This window comes from Trichoplusia ni, chromosome 1 (assembly GCF_003590095.1).
Source record: "Trichoplusia ni isolate ovarian cell line Hi5 chromosome 1, tn1, whole genome shotgun sequence".
NCBI classification, from domain to species: domain Eukaryota; kingdom Metazoa; phylum Arthropoda; class Insecta; order Lepidoptera; family Noctuidae; genus Trichoplusia; species Trichoplusia ni.
This window is the reverse complement of record NC_039478.1, coordinates 19916877-19937286: the sequence shown is the minus strand read 5'-3', so window position 1 is coordinate 19937286 and position 20410 is coordinate 19916877. Positions and strand designations below refer to the sequence as shown.

Here is a 20410-nt window from a genome sequence, read left to right as displayed (position 1 = left end):
TAGAGTTTAAACCGATGTGCTCTTTCCTCTGCCGATTCTTGAGAACGCGCATTTCTCATCCTTTTAGCATCTCTCGAATTTCGAGATAAAGATGGTCGTTTTTTAGGTGGCATGTGTATTTTTAATCGACGGTAACTGAAGCTACCTTACACTTACCAATTATATATAGTTATTATGTAATAATTACGAAAATAAACTATTAATATAGTAAAACACTACCAATTACGAAAATAAACTATTAATACAATTAAACACTACCAAAATAACTAATATAATAATAACGAAAATAAACTATTAATATAATTAAACACTACCAATTACGAAAATAAACTATTAATTTAAAAACACTACCAATTACGAAAATAAACTATTAATTTAATTAAACACTACCAAATTACGAAAATAAACTATTAATACAATTAAACACTACCAAAATAAATAATATAAAAATTACGAAAATAAACTATTAATATAATTAAACACTACCAATTACGAAAATAAACTATTAATACAATTAAACACTACCAAAATAACTAATAGGTGTACCTACTACTAATACTATTAATCTAATACCTATTATATAAACTAACAACAAACAATTCTAAAATAAACTATTCAAAGACTAAAAGTCGTGCTGATAAGCACGGTTTGCAAATAACAATTATTGATCGTCAATAAGGTCGAACAGTCTGAACGTCTATTCGCATCAACAGCCAAATATTGTATGACGCTCGAGCGGCGGACCCCCCGCCTTTTTATACCTCCCGCCACGACGCGCGTCGAGCGCGGCAACCGATACACAAAAATAATCCTTATAGCATGACTCCTGTATTCACGCGCGATTTCTTATTATTTCATGTATAACTTTGGTGTTTCTACACCGATTTACATGATTCTTTTTTTATGAATAGGTAATAATGTTAACTTTTTTAATTGGGGATGAGTGATAGTGTTGTAAACGTTAGAGTAGACAAATACAATCAGAAATCTCCGAATGCTAAGCTATCGGGAGTTTCACGTGTTATTGGAGTCAACCATAAAAGTTAGACATGCTGTCGAGGAATATTTTTTATATAATTTTAGGGAGAATATTCCGTCATACATGATTTCTATGTAGCTTTAACCTATAAGCCTGCACACGTGACGGAAGCTTAAAAAATGGAGTAACTTACCCCGTTTTCCCAATATTTCCCTTCACTGCTCTGCTCCTATTGGTCGTAGCGTAATGAAAAGTATACTATAACCTGCCAAGAGTATGAAGAATAATTGTGCCAAATTTCGTTAAAATCCGTCGAGTAGTTTTTGTTTCTATAACGAATATACAGACAGACAGACAGACAGACAGACAGACAGACAGACAGACAAAAATTTTACTGATTGCATTTTTGGCATCAGTAGCGATCCCTAACCACCCCTTGATAGTTATTTTTTAAATATATTTTATGTACAGAATTGACCTCTCTACAGATTTATTATAAGTATAGATATAGAAGATATAGATTTAAAGGTGTGCAATAATTAAAAAATAATCAACTTGAAGTAATGAGTAACCACATAATAATTGTAGATTCACAAAGCAAATACAACATAATATACGATCTACGTGATCTAAGTACTAATAGCGTACACCAGTGACGTCATCGGAATAACTGTGAGCCGTGTGATCAGTCACTAATATGTAGTGTTGTCTGTTGAAAATATTTATTGAATACTTATAAAAACAAGCATTTAGATTAGCTCCATGTCACGTCATTGTCACAAAATATACATATGCTGTCAAAATTACAGCTCAATCGGAAACCGGGAAGTAGATCAAATTCAACTTAAACAAGATTTAACTTCAGACCGATAGACAGACAGACAGACATCGGGACAGGTCACACTCAATAAAAGCTTGTAAAAACGCTAAGACGTACCTTTGCAATCACTAAACCTCACAATAAACTCCACTTTACTAACACCACACTCTCAAACGAAAAAACAAAAGAGAATCCACAGTGTCGCATGGGGCCGTACGACAATGTCGTCAAGCGGTACAAATTACAATGACACAGAGTAAATACTCTGGACACAATTAATTTAATTGGGCAGCAGTAGGTCGAGTCAGTTGCAGGACTTGCAAGGTGGGGGTTAAATTGGCATCGGGATCTGAAGAGAGCTCCTTTCTAAAAAAAGGAAATCTATTCGCTAGGAGCCTGGTTAGCCCCTTAGCACTTTGGCTTAGCAATGGAGCTGTTTACACCCGCTTTAAGGCATTATTTAATTAACAATTACATTTGCAACAAAAATATCCTGATAATAATCCTTATTCTATATTTTCATTTTTATTATTTGTTTTTATAGGAAAAGGCAATACGTTATTTTTGAAAATTTCAACTATGTATCTATCACTCGTGCAGCATGATGACAGACTGAAGGACGGACATCGAGCCTTAGTAATAGGGTTCCGTTTTTATCCTTCGGGTACTGAAACGTAAGAATTACATATTGGCAAAAAAATATTTGCTAATCAACCAGCAACACAATTAAAAAATGTTTTAATTATTTTTATGCATCTTTATAAAACCAATGTGTGCAGTGCTCAAAAACTGCTGAAACAAGTGTGAAAATGAAGACTTTGTTTTACTAGTTCTGCAACAGTTTTATCAAAGGTTGATATCATCAGAGCTATGTAACGAATAAAAACAATATCTTTGATCACTATTATTAATCTACCAAAATAAAACCGACGCAGTCAGTGACCATCAGGCGAAATGACATCACCTCATCAATTGACTCCCATTCAAGATCACAAAATTATTAATTCCCTTCAGACAAGCAATTATAAACTCTAACACCAATTAATAGAGACTCTACTTTAAGCAAATTAATGTAGCATCTCATCTGCAGGTGTACAATACTAATGCAGTTAAGAGTAGCAATTTTGAGCTTTAAATCAATAGCAGTAGAGGTTGAAGTGAGTGTGAATTATAATTGTACGATTGACTAAGGTATACATATTGTGGTCTCATATGTATATGGTGCTATTTAACCTCTGGAAGTGAGTGTGAGAGTTTTCGTAAGGTGACTCCGAGGGCAAATGGGGTTTAGCCAAATATTCAGATACAATTAATTATTGCCTTTTATTCAACCGTAATCTCCGGAAGTACCAAAGTCACACAGAATATACAAAAATAAATTCCTCTAAGTGGAAAAAGCATAACTTGTATTTTAGTTAGTGACAGTAAATTCCAGAGAAAAAATGTCTACAACGAAGCTCAAAATAATATTTTTTCAAGATAACCCTGTCTGATAAATGAAAAATGAATTTGCAAAACGGATCCGCTGCATAAATGATTCTGCATCGCAGATCATCTTTCAGATCACTTTTCAAACATAAGAGAGAGAATCATAGAACGGTAACCTCCTAAATAACGTTTCACATTCATCCTAAAACTATATGTACCGATAAAATAAATTATCAAAACTGCTTATCTGGTCATAGAAATTTCGATTTCCCTGCAATTAGGAACATATTCAATAAGTATAAACTAAATAACAACATTCATAAATCATTTATTACTTTAAGTTATTCTACTGTAGAATGCAGCCCTTCATAAAATCATCATCGGCCTAGCCTTTTCCCAACTATGTTGGGTTCGGCTACCAGTCCAACCGGTTTCAGCTGAGTACCAGTCTATTACAAGGAGCGACTGCGTGTCTGACCTCCTCAACCCACCTGGGTTGAGGAGGGAGAGGAGACAATACCTGGGCTACACAATACCCCTTGGTTAGACTGGTTGTCAGACTTTGATAATATAAAAGGAGTATTTATTTTAAGCAAAAATGATGTATTTATATCTATGTATTTTAGCTAAAGATAGTTTGGTATTATCAACTTCAAATCTGAGTAAAATCCATTGTGATTTAAGCACAACACTATTAGGAATGTAAAAAAATAATTATAGCGTATTTACTATCCGTACTGACTATCTATCATTACACATGTCACCTAATCTCTTAACACTATTGATAAGATATCGACCACCAACTTTAACACAAAGAAAACGCAATATTCTATGAAAAATATTTATTATCAATTTATATTATTAGCTATCACTTCTCAGAAAACCTGAACAGTCTTAGATATTTATGACACACAATTGATACAACTATTTTCCTTATCTCACCAATTTTGCATCCAACAAATCTTGGAATGCCAAAACTTTTGTAGTTGGCGATAAATAAGACACTTATAACTTATCACATGTAATACATTCGCAGTCCATAATTTCCGTTATCGATCACGATCAAAGTCCACACCTCAGCTGACCCTGCACAGCACGTCATACATTTTGATCGCCACTTCGGATCCAGCGAAACCGATGTAGCAGGAGTGGTGGCTCGGGTGCACCTTCCCGGGGTCACGGACAGCTGGTATCTCGCTCTGCCGATATACAGAGTCTCTCCCGAACTTGTTCTCCCTCCAGGGATCGCCCCGGGAGGCGCGCTCCCGTTGGATGCCGGCACCCAGCGCAGGTTCTCCGGCCGCGCACACAACACCTCAATGTTCTGCACAGAAACCTCCTTCCCGTCGTACACTACTGAAGCCGCACAATGCCTTACAGACAACTTTCCTGGCATCAAATCTCCGTTATGCCACGCCCTGATCACCCACAGAGGGCTCCCGTCCCAACCTTCATGTCCTCCCACGACTGCTCTTCCCGCCAAAGAATTTGCCATTGTAGAGGTGTAGGCACCCAGTCGAACTCTCCAGAAGATTCCACTACTGTTACTCCATTATCGTGGGCTGTGACTGTGGTGTCGCCGTGGTAAATGTAGTTGGTCACAAATGTTGGTGGTTGGGTGTCTGTTGGTGGTTGCATCGGGGGGATAGGCACTGGGATCATCACTGTTCCAGGAACGTAGTAAGGGTAAGGTGGTTGGCCGTACTCTGATGGCGGGGGATACGTCGCTGGCTGACTGCCGGGGGGCGGTGGAGGCCAGCCCCCGGGGGGCGGGGGCCCGTAAGGTCCGTAGTAAGGATGTCCAGATCCGGAATACATTCTTGCGCTGAATATCACACAATACTGAAGTACAAAAGTGTTTGTGCATTTTATATCAAGCACCAGTCTCCGTATCTTATCAAGCTGATAGGTTCGTGACTCATGTAGCGTGCACAGAAAAACAACTTGGGTTTTCTAAAACTATTTATTGGTCGATGTTAATGTTACATAATAAATATTTATTAATAACTATTTTATTATTAGATAATACTAGGCTTATAAAAGTTTAGAGACATTTGTACAAGAGTTAGATCGAGAAAATTCGTTCTAAAGATACAAAAATGACGCGCAATGTGACATACAGCATAAACGTCAGAACTTCATCAATACATATAAACATACAAGGATACTGCTTTCAAAGCGTGGAGAGCTCACAGGTGACGTAGTCTGATTTCAATCATGATATACTAATGTTAGATGACATTTACAATAAATAAGGCCTGATGCATCACTCCTGCCCCTTCCAATCATGATAGTACTCCTCCAAGATAGCTGAAGAAAACTTAAAACAATAGCGCATCAGCCAGAGGAATTGACTCACAATCGTTTCTTATCATTCAATACTTGTCTGACGAATCATATGAATCATCCATTATTACGTTTATTTGTCAATAAATAATCGGAAAAATGGTAATTCATACTTCGTTACTTGCCCTTTTTCAATAGCCTTGTGTTTTCACAAATAAATAACAAGACGCTACATTAATAATAAATACTGGCTATCTATACACTGCACTCTACATCATTCACCATTGTGAATAGTCACGTCAATTAACCTTCAAATAAATACTTTGTGCCCATTAGGATAAGTATCAAATTACTTTAATTGCTTAATATGATTTGCGCATTCGTTTGCCTTGAATTTCCACATTTTTAATTCTAATGTAATTTAGTTTAGAATCAGTAAATTCGATACAATGTCATTATTTACTTTTCTTCTCACAGAATTTAATTAGTATTTTTAGCTTTATACAATTCAAATTCTTGTATGTTGATAACGGTAACAAGTATGCTAGCACGATTACGAGCTAGAATATTATTCTCATAGTAGAAGTGCGATGACGTTACCCATAATACAATACTCCATCTCTCTTTCCTCTACCGTAATCTACTATGGATGTTACCACTTTTAAGACACGAAAATTGCAGTTGTGTAAGAGGGATGGCGTGTTACGCCTGGTGCTGCCCCTCTTTCTCACGGCATCCAGTTTTTTTGTTCTAGTACTGGTTGCCCCCTTGTCTCCGTATACATCAGCAGTTTCACGTCACCTTATACGTTCTATGTTACTACTACGTGCAGTATCCGTAATCCGTTGGTCCTCATGTGAGCACGACTGCCCTGAAGACACACCGGCCGCCGTCCATGAGCGCCGGCCATACAAACGACTTGATGAGGTCAGAGCGCCGGTCTCTCCCGTCGCGACCCTCGGGAGAGAAGCGCACGTGCTTCTCTGGGTTCATTACCACTGGAATATGGAGGAAAATTGTTATAGAGGAGGTCAAGAGATGTTTGGCCTTGGTAAATAGGATTGTCTGAAATTTTCTTTTTCTCATTTTCCTGCATGACTAACTGACAAAATATTACTAAAGATCCTACGATTATTTCCTTTATTTGTAAAACAGTAAATGTGCATAGAGCTCCATTCAGTATATTCAGAAAATAGGTGTAATAATTTTGAGAAGCGAAATGAAGACATAAGTTTTCATTTTTGATATAACTTAGACATGAAAAGTTTGTTATAAAGTTAAATGTTTTAAAAGTCAATTTGTTGTATATCATACTTCCTCAATTAATATCCGTTTAGTGTAAAACATACCAAAATATTGATTCATCAATTGTTTTCGTCACACGAGTCACCTTATTGATGATAAAGTAAATATTGTACCGATAACGAACGCTATCAGCTGGAAAAAGTACCTTATCGTGTCCAAGAAGGCTAAGATTATTAAGGACAACACGAATGTAGTTGAAACTAGCCATGCCGTATTCAAGTCAGAAAACAAATTTAAATAAATAAAAAAGTCTGGTTAAGGAAGAGGATAAGCAAGAAGAATTTAGTTGTATTTTGTGTTGTGTATCCACAGTCTTTTTCAAGATGAAGCCACTCGGTTACATCATAACCCAGTAAATTTTGAATGTTGTTTTGCAAATGGAAAATGCAGGACTGTCAAAGTAACATGGTCGTTTAAGATATAGGCATGTGCATGTTACCAGGTGTGAAGTCGGTGTCGATCCTCATGGGCGGGGAGTGCAGGCTGAGCGCCCAGGCCGCGCGGCAAGCGGCTGCTGCGAGCGCGTGCAGCGCGCCGCACGACGCCAGGCACGGGTACTCGCGCAGCGTGCTCACCACCTGAGCGGACCAGAATATTGAAGTACTATTGCTTATACGAAGGTTATAAATAAGAAGTTGGATAAACATACAGGTTGGATATACCATAAACGGTATGTATATGGATGTAACAGCATGCTCATGTATGCTTATAGTAGCGGACTAGAAAATATATAAACAGTGGAGTAAACTATATAAATATAATCAAATAAATATCAAAATAAATTGCAAATAATGGCAAGTAAGCAATCCTTGTCTTGTATTATCATTTCGCTTATGTATAATCGCTTTCGCATTAATTTTTTGATTTACAGAGTGACAACCATACAAAATTATCAAAGATTAGACCAACTATAAGATGCGTTAACGTTAAACATTTAAAAGTTGCATCTATAACTGGCAAAAAAATTCTCAAAACTGCAACCATTATTTGGATGCCCAACACAACGTTAATTTACAAGCAAATATAAACATTTCCTCCACCCACCTGATTGATGACAGTCCTCTCAGCTTCCCCGAGTGGGAAGTTATGCGCGGTGGTGTGCAGCACCCGCGTGGCGGCGCTCAGCAGGCGCGCCACGTGCGGGTCGCTGGAGCTGGTCTCCGGGTCCAGCCCGAGGAGAGACTTCACCTCGTTCAGGCGCCGGTCACGGAGACTGATGACGGCGCGGAATGCTAGCTGTCAAATTGGAATAATTGGATTCGTTTAATACAGGTATTCAATTATTTTTTTAAAGTAATTTGGAAAATTTAAATATTTTTTCTATTTTGAGTATCCTGTGTTGTACCTAAAAAACAGTCTAACCTAAAGCTGTCTTTAAAACTATATTTGAAAGTACGCCCTCTGAAAACTAAACTTAACTGGTCGTTCAGTTATGTTAGGAGAATTAGATAAGTTTTTGCAAAGGGCGTAGGAAAAATTTAACTTTAACAGAAATAGTTTCCACAGGTTCAAAACCTAATGAAATTAAAAGCAATCCTTGTGTAATAATTATGATTGAAAAGTAGAAGTTCAGAATTTGCCTTTGTTTCCAATCAGAAGTGTGTGTCAGGTTAAGTAATACTTACAACTACCACAGAGAAGACGATCTTATACTTGAGATGCGGTGTGTGTCGGAGCGGCTCCAGTGCCGCCAGCGCCGGCAGCACCTCGTCCGCGGCGCGCGCCCACACCGCCGCGTACTGCGACACCAACTTACTCCTGCGAATGACCCGACAATGCGGTAAGGTGAGGTGAAAGCCTTTCGAATCTGATGAGACTAGGCACGTTAGTGGAGTAAGGAAAAGCTACAGAAAACTGGGAACAAGATCAATAATAAATCTTGTCGAGTGTGAGTCAGACTCGCCAAAACTAGAGTGCCGTACGAATAAGCTGAATTAATCAATGTTGCAACAACACCATGCCACAATCGTTACTAAACCTCAATTTTGTTTCCATTATTTATCGTTATCGGAGGAAAGACATCAATTCAACTGTTTATCAATCACAGTTCATGAGCTACAGCCTAATAAAAGAATTACATACAAACAGCGGGTTCGTTTATTACAAAAACTTTAAATACAAAAGAACAAATGACGAACGATGACTCTTGATAATAACTTGCTGGTGCAGACTGGTCTCAATAAGCGCTCTTGTAACCCAAAAGTAAATCAGAAACAACCTAACTTGCTATAATTCGGAGTATCGGGAATGTATGTTTTATGCAAAACTGCACTGTGTTGACAACAAAATTAACATTGTTTACTAATAAACACGTAACAGTTTTCACATAACTGCAAAATTACGTTAATTTCGGCATCGAACTGTTTAATAATTGCAATCGTTTATTAAGAGTTATTTATGGAAATATTTTACATTCTACTTAGTAGAAAGTATTAATAAATAACGTCTTCCAAGCACCGACCGACAGGCGATGTTGTGCAATCTTACCTAATCATTGTAAACTAGAATATTGAGATTACTTTAACATTTGTATATTGCATTTGTATTATTATAAAAAATTATAAAAAACGATTCCTGCTGTAAGGAATTGAATTCTTGTCTCAAGGGAAATTCAAAAACATTCAAATCACGTGCACCAGACTCATAACAAGCATTCGTGGATCACATAATTGGAAAAGGCACTGGTTTGTTTAAATTAATTTTTAATTTAAAAAAAATTTAAATTTAAAAGAGGCGATAACCCCTGAGTTTGTTACGACGTTTCTTCTCAGGTTAGCCAGCTAGGAAAAGTAGACTTCAGCTAGCTTAAAAAATGATGTAAAAGTAATAACGTCCATCCTATTTCATTTCTAGCGGGTAATAGAATGTCTTTGGATGTTACCTGTCGGGATGTTGGTGCGAGTCATCGCTGTCGGAGTGGTACCCGTCGCTGGCGGAGTCGGTGGGTGAGCGGCGGCGTGGCGGGGTCCGTGCTGCCGGTCTGCTCCTCGCACATCTGGCCCAGCACCGCCGCGCAGCCGCGCGAGTAGCTCATCAGCACGCCCGCCACCGGCCTGCAAGTGGACAACCTATTACATGTCTGATTTCCACGTTAAATGTAGCATTAGAAGTCCCTTTAAACAATCTTTTCTTGACAACTTCTTAATTTCAAGTCTAGACGCAAAAATGCTAAAAATCTCTCCTCTCTGTTCAATCTAGCATGCATAATTTCATTATTTATTAATAAATGCTATAATTAAAAGCAAAATTGTAAAACATATCCAACATGACTTCAACCTTAAAAAATCTTCTGTAGAATACCTAATAATTCAACCTTATATTTTTTCTTAACTTATCACCAAACGCATTTTTAATCTAGGCTATAAAAACAAGTAGGCAAAAATTAGCATATCACTTAACCATCAACCGAAAAGCAGGTTACACAAACCTCCGTAACAGGCGAGACAGTTATACCGACCTTTTCTCCAAAACAAATTCACATAACCCTAGCTTAACCCTAGCATTATCTGAAGGTTCCCACGTCTGGTGATCATAAACTATCTGAAACAATAGCGCTCTGCGCGCGTAAAAAGTTACTCAACAGAGAAATGGATGGGAAACCATTGTTACTGGATGTAGTTTCATAAGAGAGGCGACGAACTATTTTAATTTATTTTGAGGTTCCGTTGGCACTGTAACGGGATTTGGGTCTGTGTTTAGTCATTTTCGTGTCAACACAACAGATTTTTGCTTTGAGGCTAAATTAATTCAGTATGGGTAGACGAAAATCTGTCTGTATATGTTACTGTATCTTTATTATGATGACTCGTTATGAAATCTCGTTTAGCGTTTGGTAACAATTTAATAGGTTCATAATTGCGAGTCAATACTAATGAAAAAAGTGACATATGTCAGAAAATTCATTTGTCATAGACCTATAACAAGGAAACGGTACAACCGAGTTAATTGTTGGACGCCAACAGAGGTAAAACTGAATCGAATGTACCGAGACCATGTAATACTTGGATTGCCAAGGTTAATGTCAAATCAGAGTGTTTGAAAGTAATATTGTCAACAATGCTACGCTAGTAGGTTTCCTAAAGGACATGAAATCCCGAAGCAAGTTGGAATAAGAATAATTATATTGTTTCATTAGTTATTTTTTTCTGACAAATAGCTACATTGACAGTAGTCCCTACACCTCTGAGTAGTGCTTAATGTAAGAGTACGGAAGTCCACAGTCGGTAGGAAGAAATTAATCCAAGAGTAAGCTAACAAGAAAGTGCATTAGGGACTAGTTACACTTATACTAATAGAGGCATTAATGAGCGGACTCTCCCGAACCATTCCGTACTTCCTTGAAGTACCTACTCGTAAAGATGCTTAATTATAGAGACCCTTACGATTATATTTATCTGCTCAGCAGAAAGCTGTTTACCATCGCATTTATAATTATGTTAAAGTACTGGTGTTTTGAATTTCACTATCCAATGCACATCATTCAAGACTAGCCAAGCAGTAAAACAATGGATGATGTCAAAACGTCGGTGAGTAAACAGATGTTCATGTGAACGTGTTCGTCACATATTGGTTAAAATCCCAACTGGTTTGGAAAGTGGAAATCGTTGACTTTCCATGTTTCCATTCAAACAATGCGACGTAAGATGCGATAAATCTATCTTTTACTTTTCTTTAGACGTGTGGCTTATTCGATGATATACTTTATGATATGTTGTATAAAGCTGATATTTAAATGAAAGGTTTTCTTGGTAGTTTGTCGGTTTTTATGGTGGAAAGTTTAAAGGTAATGGGCGAGACATTGATGTGGATTGATACTCGCTCGTTAGCGGTTGAGCGCGGCTGTTATACACTCACACCTTCATTATTATAACTCCATGGATTCTGAGATAACATTCGTGATGGTAATAGCTGTGTTAGGTGATATCATAGTAATTGTCAGTCTTGAAAGTCTAATACATAAATAATTATCAATTTAAATTAAATCCTCTTTTGCTTTCATATTAAGCTGTTATTACATATTCAATTACAGTAAACGTTTTGCCACTTAAAGCTTTTTTGTTAGAATTCTCTTAGTGAGGTACTTAAGAGATGTCATTACAATCTCGGGGAAAGGAACACATGTTAATTGTATATTCAATAACATGTTCTATTAGATTTCCGGAAATACACTCACTGGTAAGAGAACTTGTTAAGATTATTTATTTCCTTTTACATTGGTTTCCGTTCCAGCGCGCCCAATCCTCAATCATTTCGTTTCTAATTCTACTTATGAGTTCGTTTGGCGTATAGCATTGGTTTACAGAACAACTGATCCCTTCATGAATTATTTCTGCTTTAACTCAGGGTCCATTTCTTCACTAATTAATTTGAAACCCTTTATCTTTCCTCGCTCTGATCTCTATGATTATCTGTCTACCTTCGTGCTCATCACTTTTGTTATCATTTGCTCTTTCCTGAATCGCTAAAAACCATATGTTTCAGAGTCTTCTTGGGTTTTGTTGAAATAAAATACTTCAAGTATTATTTCTAATGCGTTGACTCCAAGTGGCTCCGAATATCGAATTTAACGAATAATTTTCAGGTATAAACTTAAAAATAAGAATTCCTTGATGTGATGTCTAATTCTGAATGACACGTAATTCTGAAAGCCATGCTATTAGTTAAGTCACCACAACCTCTTTATCATTCCTATCCTCCATGATCCTTGGTATATTTTCATGCAATTTATATAAAGTCTTCCCTTATTACTGGACAGGTTGGTGTCCAATAAATGGTGACAAACTCACCCCTCGTCGTATTCGTGATGGACTATGTGCATTCTCTTTTTCCGCCTGAGGGTTGTGCCAGCCATCGTGCCAGGATCCGAAGAACTGGGGTAAAGGAATGCAAAGATTTTAAGTGACTCTTCTTATGAAACCTCTTACTGTTCACCATTTATTAAGCAATCGTAGTTTGGATCTTCTTTTCTAAATCCATAAAATCCCATAAAAAAGCAAATTGAATCTTCATTTACATAATAAACATGTTTCGACAAACAATTTCAATGATTTGCGTTTTCCGACTGATTTCACTATACATACACAAAATAATTCACATAAACATCGTGACGTAATGTGTCACACGGTACGCGAAAGTCAGCTTTCACTGTTGCATCACACGTTAAATAATATTTTTAACTACTTCTTTTAACTGTTCACCTGTATCTGTGATTAATAAAATTTGAATTATGATTTCTGGAGTTTGGATCCTGTTGTTTGAGTTTAGACTTTATCCGGTTGTGTTAAGGATTGTTCTTGGTTGTTGTGTTTTGTGCAGTCCATTCAAGGTGATAAACGCTGCGTTTAAAGTAATAACAGGTAATAATGTCGGTGATATGATACATGCATTAAGTGGGTGTCGTGTGTGTGCTCGTAATTGAGTGGTCGTCGTGAATCAGCTTAGCATGGGAATGTCTCATTGGATGAGTGATTGTTGTAATTACTTACAGTTTGCATACTTAAATCTTTGCGCTGTTTATTTGTATTACATCAGTCAATAGATATTAGCTTTACCAATAGAGGGAATCTAAATTGTATCCTATCATGGATGTGAAAACTCAATGCTTTACTTCTCCTATTTTCTTATGTTCCAGAAAAGGACCAAAAGTCAAAACCCAAATTATCGAACAATCTCCAGTGTCTCGTTGTTTTGTTATCATTGTAGATCCAGATTCTCAGGCTACCCCTGAAATCTTAGATCGGCAAAAACAAAATCTGGCTCCAGCACCATTACTCGTATAAAACACTCTGGTTAGCCTAGCGAACAATGAACACAATTACACAATCCCGCCACATTTCAATAAAATCAAAGTGTTCATATCTCACGTAGTTATAGTAACTGTTACTTTTTATTAAGTATCGGTTATTGTCTCAGAACGATGTTCTCACGGTAAATTGTTTTATGAATTGTTCTTGGAATTTCATTGGCCATAGTAATTGAAGGTTGCTTGTAAAAGAGAAACTAGTTTTAGATGATCGAATTTTTGGTGAGAATTTTGGGTTATTTTTGGAATAGAGATAATATGGTATGTGTCGAGCAGCGATTCCTTTATACAACTTAAGAATACCTTATGGAAACTGATTTCAGAAATTTGATATTAAGTTTGACGTGTTTTTCAAATTAAGTTATTTACCAGATATTTAAATTGTCGATTTCCTTAAATTTTTTTCGACCTTATTTAAATAGATGTTGGTCAAAGAGCTCAAAAAAACTATTTGAATCAATACAATCTACACACACATTATGTCATCTAAATCTACTAACAGACAACGGTAGTAATAGAATAGGATGCGACTCATCGGTTTTCTACATAATAACCTATTGATTTATGCATCTCTTTATAGCTTCAGCAGTACATTCTAAATCAGATCGTTCCAGTTGTAACACCACATAACCCACATTTCCTGCTTATACAGTAACTTGTCGTTAGCACGCATTGTGTTCATCACCGATTTCCTTTTAAGGCATATCATTAGAAACATTACCGCGTGAGGTAACACCTTCCTCTTCCTAGCGCGTCTTAATCAGCTGTTGGCGTGTCTCTTCGGTTGGGTAATGGGAAATGAGAGACTGATGCTAGACCAATTAGAAAAGACAGCCTTAGGGCTTGTCCACATTAGCGCATCGTAAACTTGGCACGGTTATGAAATGCATTTTTGCCAGTGATTGTATCTTTGACTATTGTTTTTTTTTCCTATTTCTAAATGTAGTTTAGTATATTAAACAGTTCATATTTTTTTCATGAAAGAGGGTCTTACATGCAAGCTATATATAAGCTATTCAATTTACTAAATCTTTGATTCGTGTATTTTCTCAACATTCCCTATTGTCCCTAGCACATGTGGATTGCCTATACGAAATCTGATTGATATATAAACAAGAATCTTTCGGTCTTGCCATAGATAAATAAAATAAAATGCATAATTTGTTAAGCAAAGCTGCAAAAAGAAATAAAGTAATTTTACAATATTCTCACAATCCCAGACTAATCAAAATATAATTAAACAGACAAAAATCTATTAAAATTAATCAGAACCAATCTGATTCCCTATTACACAACCAGCCGGTGACACAACGATACAAGTCGAAAGTAATTTAATTAACAAATAAATCAAAATGGAATCTCAATTTAAGCATTAATAGCGTTTATTTTACCTCTCAATATATAGCACGAGAGTCGCGCGACCACTTTCTAAAACAAATTTAGATTAAAATCTACTTTTGTAGTTTTATCGCGATTTTTATGATTGTGTATGATTTTTAGCCGACTGTGCTAGCCTCCTAGCAGTCATGATTCATTTTATACGTACCCAAAGGGGCTTGATTATTTTTTCACTTGTGAGGCTTAGTGTTTTTATCGGACTGAACTCGAAGGGATTACATTTTTTAATACCTTTTAATGATTTGGTTTCTTGAGAACTTTATAAAAATTGTATCGATTCCGTAGACGTCGGTTGCATTGCTTACTTTTCTGATATTTTTTATCTCTTATTAATTTAGTTTTTCTTTCTCGCGCATATTTTTAAAAACAGTTTACACACTAATTTTATTTTCTAGAAATACAATGTATCTACTTTTTTACTTATGTGATCAAATATTGTTGTTGCAAATCAACACACAACGATGTGATTATTTAGCGTAATTTGCAAAAAAACTTGTTCGTATTAAGACGTTTAATATTCATAACTTTACGTACACCCAGTAACACAGACACAAAAAATAAATTCTCACATTCCGCTCGTAATAAAGCAGTCTAATGTATTTAGTAGAATGTTATTAAGAACATATCCCCGTTACAATCACATAGCGATCTTGTTTAAACGATTCCCGGATTTAGTCCAGCTGTTATAGAAGAATTTCATACAAATCGACATGTTGATGAATGATGCAGCCGGTGTACAGTAACTACACATTCCAACGCACCTTGTATAATGGTAATTACTCGTATGGTCATTATACAGGATGTGTGTATGTCGGTCTGTTACTTTAAATATAGTTCAAATTACTTATAACGTTGATATAATTCAGATCTATCCAAAAACCGATTGCTTTTCTAAATTAGAGCTACACTTTTTTTCAATCATAGACAATAATGTAGATCAAGTCGAAAAATGAAAAATAATTAATAAATTAATACTAAAATATACACCAAACTAAGTATCCATACCAAAAACTAAAAAGACAAATGACTATCCAAGAAATTCCTATCGATAGGTACAATGACGCTAAGCACCCTTCCCCCAACAACTGCACAAAACAAATGACACTCAACCTCAAAACTCTCACCTCGTATCGCTCAAATCCAGGCTGGGATCACTTCGCTTGATCTGGCCGATGCAGGCGAGCACCGCCTTGTCGCTCTCCACGCGCGCCGCGAGCGACGCCACCAGCGTCGGGAGCTGGCGCAGCGCGGGCTTGTCCACTATCGTGAGGAGAGACTTGTTGTCTATCAGCCGCCGCTCCACGTCAGCATGGCAGAGGGCTAGCAGTCGCTGGTGGGATGATGAAGCTGGGTCCTGGGTTATGGTGACCGGTGACTGTGGAAAGAAGGACTGGTTAGGTATTGTGAGGTATGAGTAGGAACGAATTTGTAATTCTCTTCAATGTAGATCAGTTTTCGTGGGCTGGTTTCAATTTTTCAGCCACTTCCATTATTTTGTTTGTGAATCTAAATGCTTCTACTTTTATATTGTTTTATTTAAGTATTCATTATTTATATGACTAAAACATAAATCTACATAAAGGAAGTCCATAGATAGGTCTCCATTGGTAGGTACACATCAGGAAAGATTAAAAAACATAGGATTCTCATAAGATCATTAGAGTGATGCATCCATCACATTCAAGTTCATGAGATAGCATTTGCCTATAGAGTTATTACAATCTGTTTTTCCTATCCTCTCAATCCAAATAAATGGGAATCATTTTTTATCTCTCTTTATTGAACCCATCCTTCCACCATTCTCTGTCCAGGGCTTAGAACTAGCCCACTCGGTAAGGAATCTTCCATACTCGAGTTTAAAAAAGATAACCAAATGGTTATTCCACCGTACCAGTTCTTCCAGCTTATGTATCGCCTGCTTGTAGACCTCGACGTGTCGCTGCAGCTCGTTCTTCATGGCGACGTGCAGGGAGATGAGGGCACCGGTCGCGTCAGCTGTTAGCCCGTGCGTGCCCAGACCTGGGAGCAAGGGAGGAGGATTGAAAACTTGGTAGCAATTCTAGAGAAAACTAATGAATTACGAATTTGAACTTTAGTCTTCTATAAATAATATTTGAAATAAGTAAATCAGATATGGTAAATATAGTAAACATAAAACTTAGATTAGCACTACTCGTAAAACATCAAAGTTCCGGATCAAAACGTATTAATAAGATCTATCTAGAAACGGCAAAGGAAGCATATATAATTGCTGTAATATTTCCTCGTTTGAAAAATTATGGCATCCGCCTGTAGAGGATATGACGTCTTATCCAGCCATCTTGTTTATTAATCCATGTTTACTTAAATAGCCTTTGAAAGTCCTTGGGACTATGGAAGATTTAATAAATATTAGGTGTTATTAAACCATATCAGTCGGTCTGGTGAATCATTTGGATGATTTTAAATAGGTTTTTGCAATAAGGCTGTTAGACTATTCAATTAGATACGAATCTGATTCTCAAATGAAATGTTAGTTATTTCCTTATGTGAAACATATTGCTTGAAATAACGTTAGTGATACCTAACGACGTGGAACGATTTAATTACAACAACAGTGTGATGTTACTGTTCACTTAGAATTTATTTGTTTTGTTCCTCAAAGTGTTTAATTGAATCACATGCTATCCCAATGCCATACCCTAACTATGATAAACAGAGAGCACAACAAACCACGATAAGGGATACCTACGAATAAAAATAGTCAAAGGCTCTCGTAGTTTGTGGCCAAATCCTTCAGGATAGTTTAGGTTTCAGTTTAGGTAGAACACCTTAATAGAATCAAAAAAATATTTGTCCCATGCGAGGAAACCCCTTGCCCATCTTGCACGGTGATCTCTGCTTTACGTGCAGACGTGCTTTTTTTCAACTCTCTAGCTACTTTCAAGCTGTCTGACTACTGTTACGATTGTCAACGATTGCATCACTGCCCACAATTAAACAGCTAGACGATCCACTGACTCTGCGTGAGGTCATCGTCGCCGTTCAACAACAACAGAACAAAAAAGCGGTCGGCATTGATAATGTTCCTGGGGAGCTGTTGAAATATGGGGGTGCGGAGTTGCACGAGACCATTTGGAAACTCTTCGTAAAGATGTGGGACGAGGAGCGAGTCCCTGATGAGTTTCGAGTCTCTCGGGTGTGCTCTTTGTACAAGAACAAAGGCAACAAGTCTGATTGCAACTCCTATAGAGGTATCTCTCTCCTGACCTCTCCAGGCAAAACCTTTGCACGAATTTTACTAAACCGCTTGATGTCCTTGTCTGAAGACATACTGCCTGAAACCCAATTTGGCTTCCGGCCGAATCGAGGCACGTGTGAAGCCATCTTCTCTATTCGTCAACTTCTAGAGAAGAGTCGAGAACAGAGTCAACCACTGTTTCTGTGCTTTGTTGACTTAGAGAAAGCTTTCGACTCGGTACCGCGCAAAGCCTTATGGGTGGTACTGGCGAAACTTGGATGCACGGACAAGTTCATAAGATTAATACGACTCCTGCATGATGACATGCGTTGCTGTGTCAGTGTGCAGGGCGAAGACTCCGATTTCTTTAAGGTGAGCTGCGGTGTGAAACAAGGCTGTGTGCTCGCCCCAACTCTCTTTGCCCTGTACTTTGCAGTTGTAGTCCGGGAAGCCTGTCAGAATCTGTCCGAAGGTATCCGTCGATTTCGTACCGATGGCGGTGGTGTCTTCAACTTGAATAGACTGAAGGCTCGCACAAGAGTGTCTCACACGACTATCACCGAGATGATGTATGCAGATGACTTATGTTTTGTAGCAGAATCCCTAGATGGGCTGCAGCGGCTTATGTCGAGACTACTTCAGGTATGTAACAGATTTGGCCTGAAAATTATGTTAAAAAGACCGAAGTCATGGCACTTGATACTGTGAACAGTGCCCCAGTTGACATTAGACTCGGAGAAGTCTCACTTAAGCAAGTAAATCAATTCAAATATCTTGGCAGCACCATAACATCCAGGTGTCTCCTTGATAACGAAGTTAACAGCCGAATAGGAACAGCTGCTGCAGCTTTTGGTAGACTTCGTGCCAAGGTTTTCCGCTCGCATGACATAAAGCTCTCTACAAAGGTTGCTGTGTACATGGCAATAGTTCTGCCAAATCTGTTGTATGCCTCTGAGACTTGGTGTCTTTACCGCGAGCATATTCGGACTTTAGATAAATTCCATCTAAAATGCCTACGGGACATTATGTGCATCCAGTGGTCGGACCGTGTTCGAAACACGGAAGTACTAAGACGAGCTAATGTTAGTGGCATTGAGGCTTATCTAATGCGCCGGCAGCTGCGCTGGGCGGGTCATGTCTCCCGGATGTCAGATGCTAGAGTAGCAAAGCGTGTCTTCTACTCAGAACTGCTAAATGGCAAGCGCAAGCAGGGTGGTCAACGCCTGCGGTACAAAGATGTGCTTAAACGCCACATGAAGAGATGTGACTTACATCCGTCACAGTGGGAGGCTATGGCCGCAGATAGAACAAAATGGAGGCGGACTATTAGGGACAAGGTATGGGATTTTGAAAACCGGCGAAGAGAAGAGCTCGACGCGAGGCGAGAAGAGCTGAAGGCCCGACCACCCGCGGCCATCCAATATACCAACATCGGAGGAGTGCTGACTTGCAGCGAATGTGGACGGACATTTACTGCAAAAATTGGCTTTGTCAGCCACTGGAGAGCACACCAGCGAAGCTCTCAAAATTAGTCGCAGATCCAAGTCGCTGTGGCCGAAATCGGTCAGGATATATGTATATGTATACGATTGTCAAAGATGTAGGAATAACAGCCGGGACCCACTATTTAACTTGCCTTCCGAAACACGGAGGAACTCGTTATGACAAAAATGGTCACCCATCTACGGATCAACCGCGTCAAACGTAGCTTAACCTGTGATCGATTCACTTATGTTTATCAATTTTACCTTGTACAGCAGCATCCAGCTGCCGCCTCCTGGCGTCTATAGCGTCCCTGGTGTCGGGCGTGTATTGCACGAGCGCGGCGGCGAGGCGGGCGGTGCGCGCGCGCAGCCCGGAGCCCTGGTCCGCGCCCAGCAGCCCCACCAGCCGCCACGCCACCGCCTCGCATTGTACCTCCGGCCGAGGGTTCACTTCCAGTGAGATCAGTCTGGTGGACAAATGGAGGAAAGATCAGTTTACAACTTGAGGACAAGATATTAGGTCATTTGTGTAATTTATTCGATTCTTAGGGAAATTTCAGGCAAACAGTATTTCCTGTTTTGTGACTATGTAAGCAGCGCCACTTCTTAATATTATTATCCAACTAAATAAGACTGTCCGGACTTCAACATGAGCAGAGTTTGAGATTAGCGAAAATAAATAAAACAT

At 38.1% G+C, this 20410-nt stretch overlaps 1 protein-coding gene and 1 pseudogene across 1 annotated transcript in view; both read right to left on the bottom strand.

Annotated features, from left to right (window-relative positions):
• Positions 1–4111: 4111 nt before the first annotated feature.
• Positions 4112–5077, bottom strand: LOC113498532 (annotated as a pseudogene).
• A 737-nt stretch (positions 5078–5814) lies between these two features.
• Positions 5815–20410, bottom strand: part of LOC113498525 — a 29783-nt gene continuing 15187 nt past the window's right edge. The window contains 9 exon segments of the mRNA XM_026878553.1: positions 5815–6511; positions 7258–7396; positions 7863–8054; positions 8444–8576; positions 9700–9770; positions 9772–9871; positions 16143–16393; positions 16910–17037; positions 19987–20189. Coding sequence (XP_026734354.1) covers positions 6366–6511; positions 7258–7396; positions 7863–8054; positions 8444–8576; positions 9700–9770; positions 9772–9871; positions 16143–16393; positions 16910–17037; positions 19987–20189 — 1363 coding nt within the window. The 3' untranslated portion in view covers positions 5815–6365.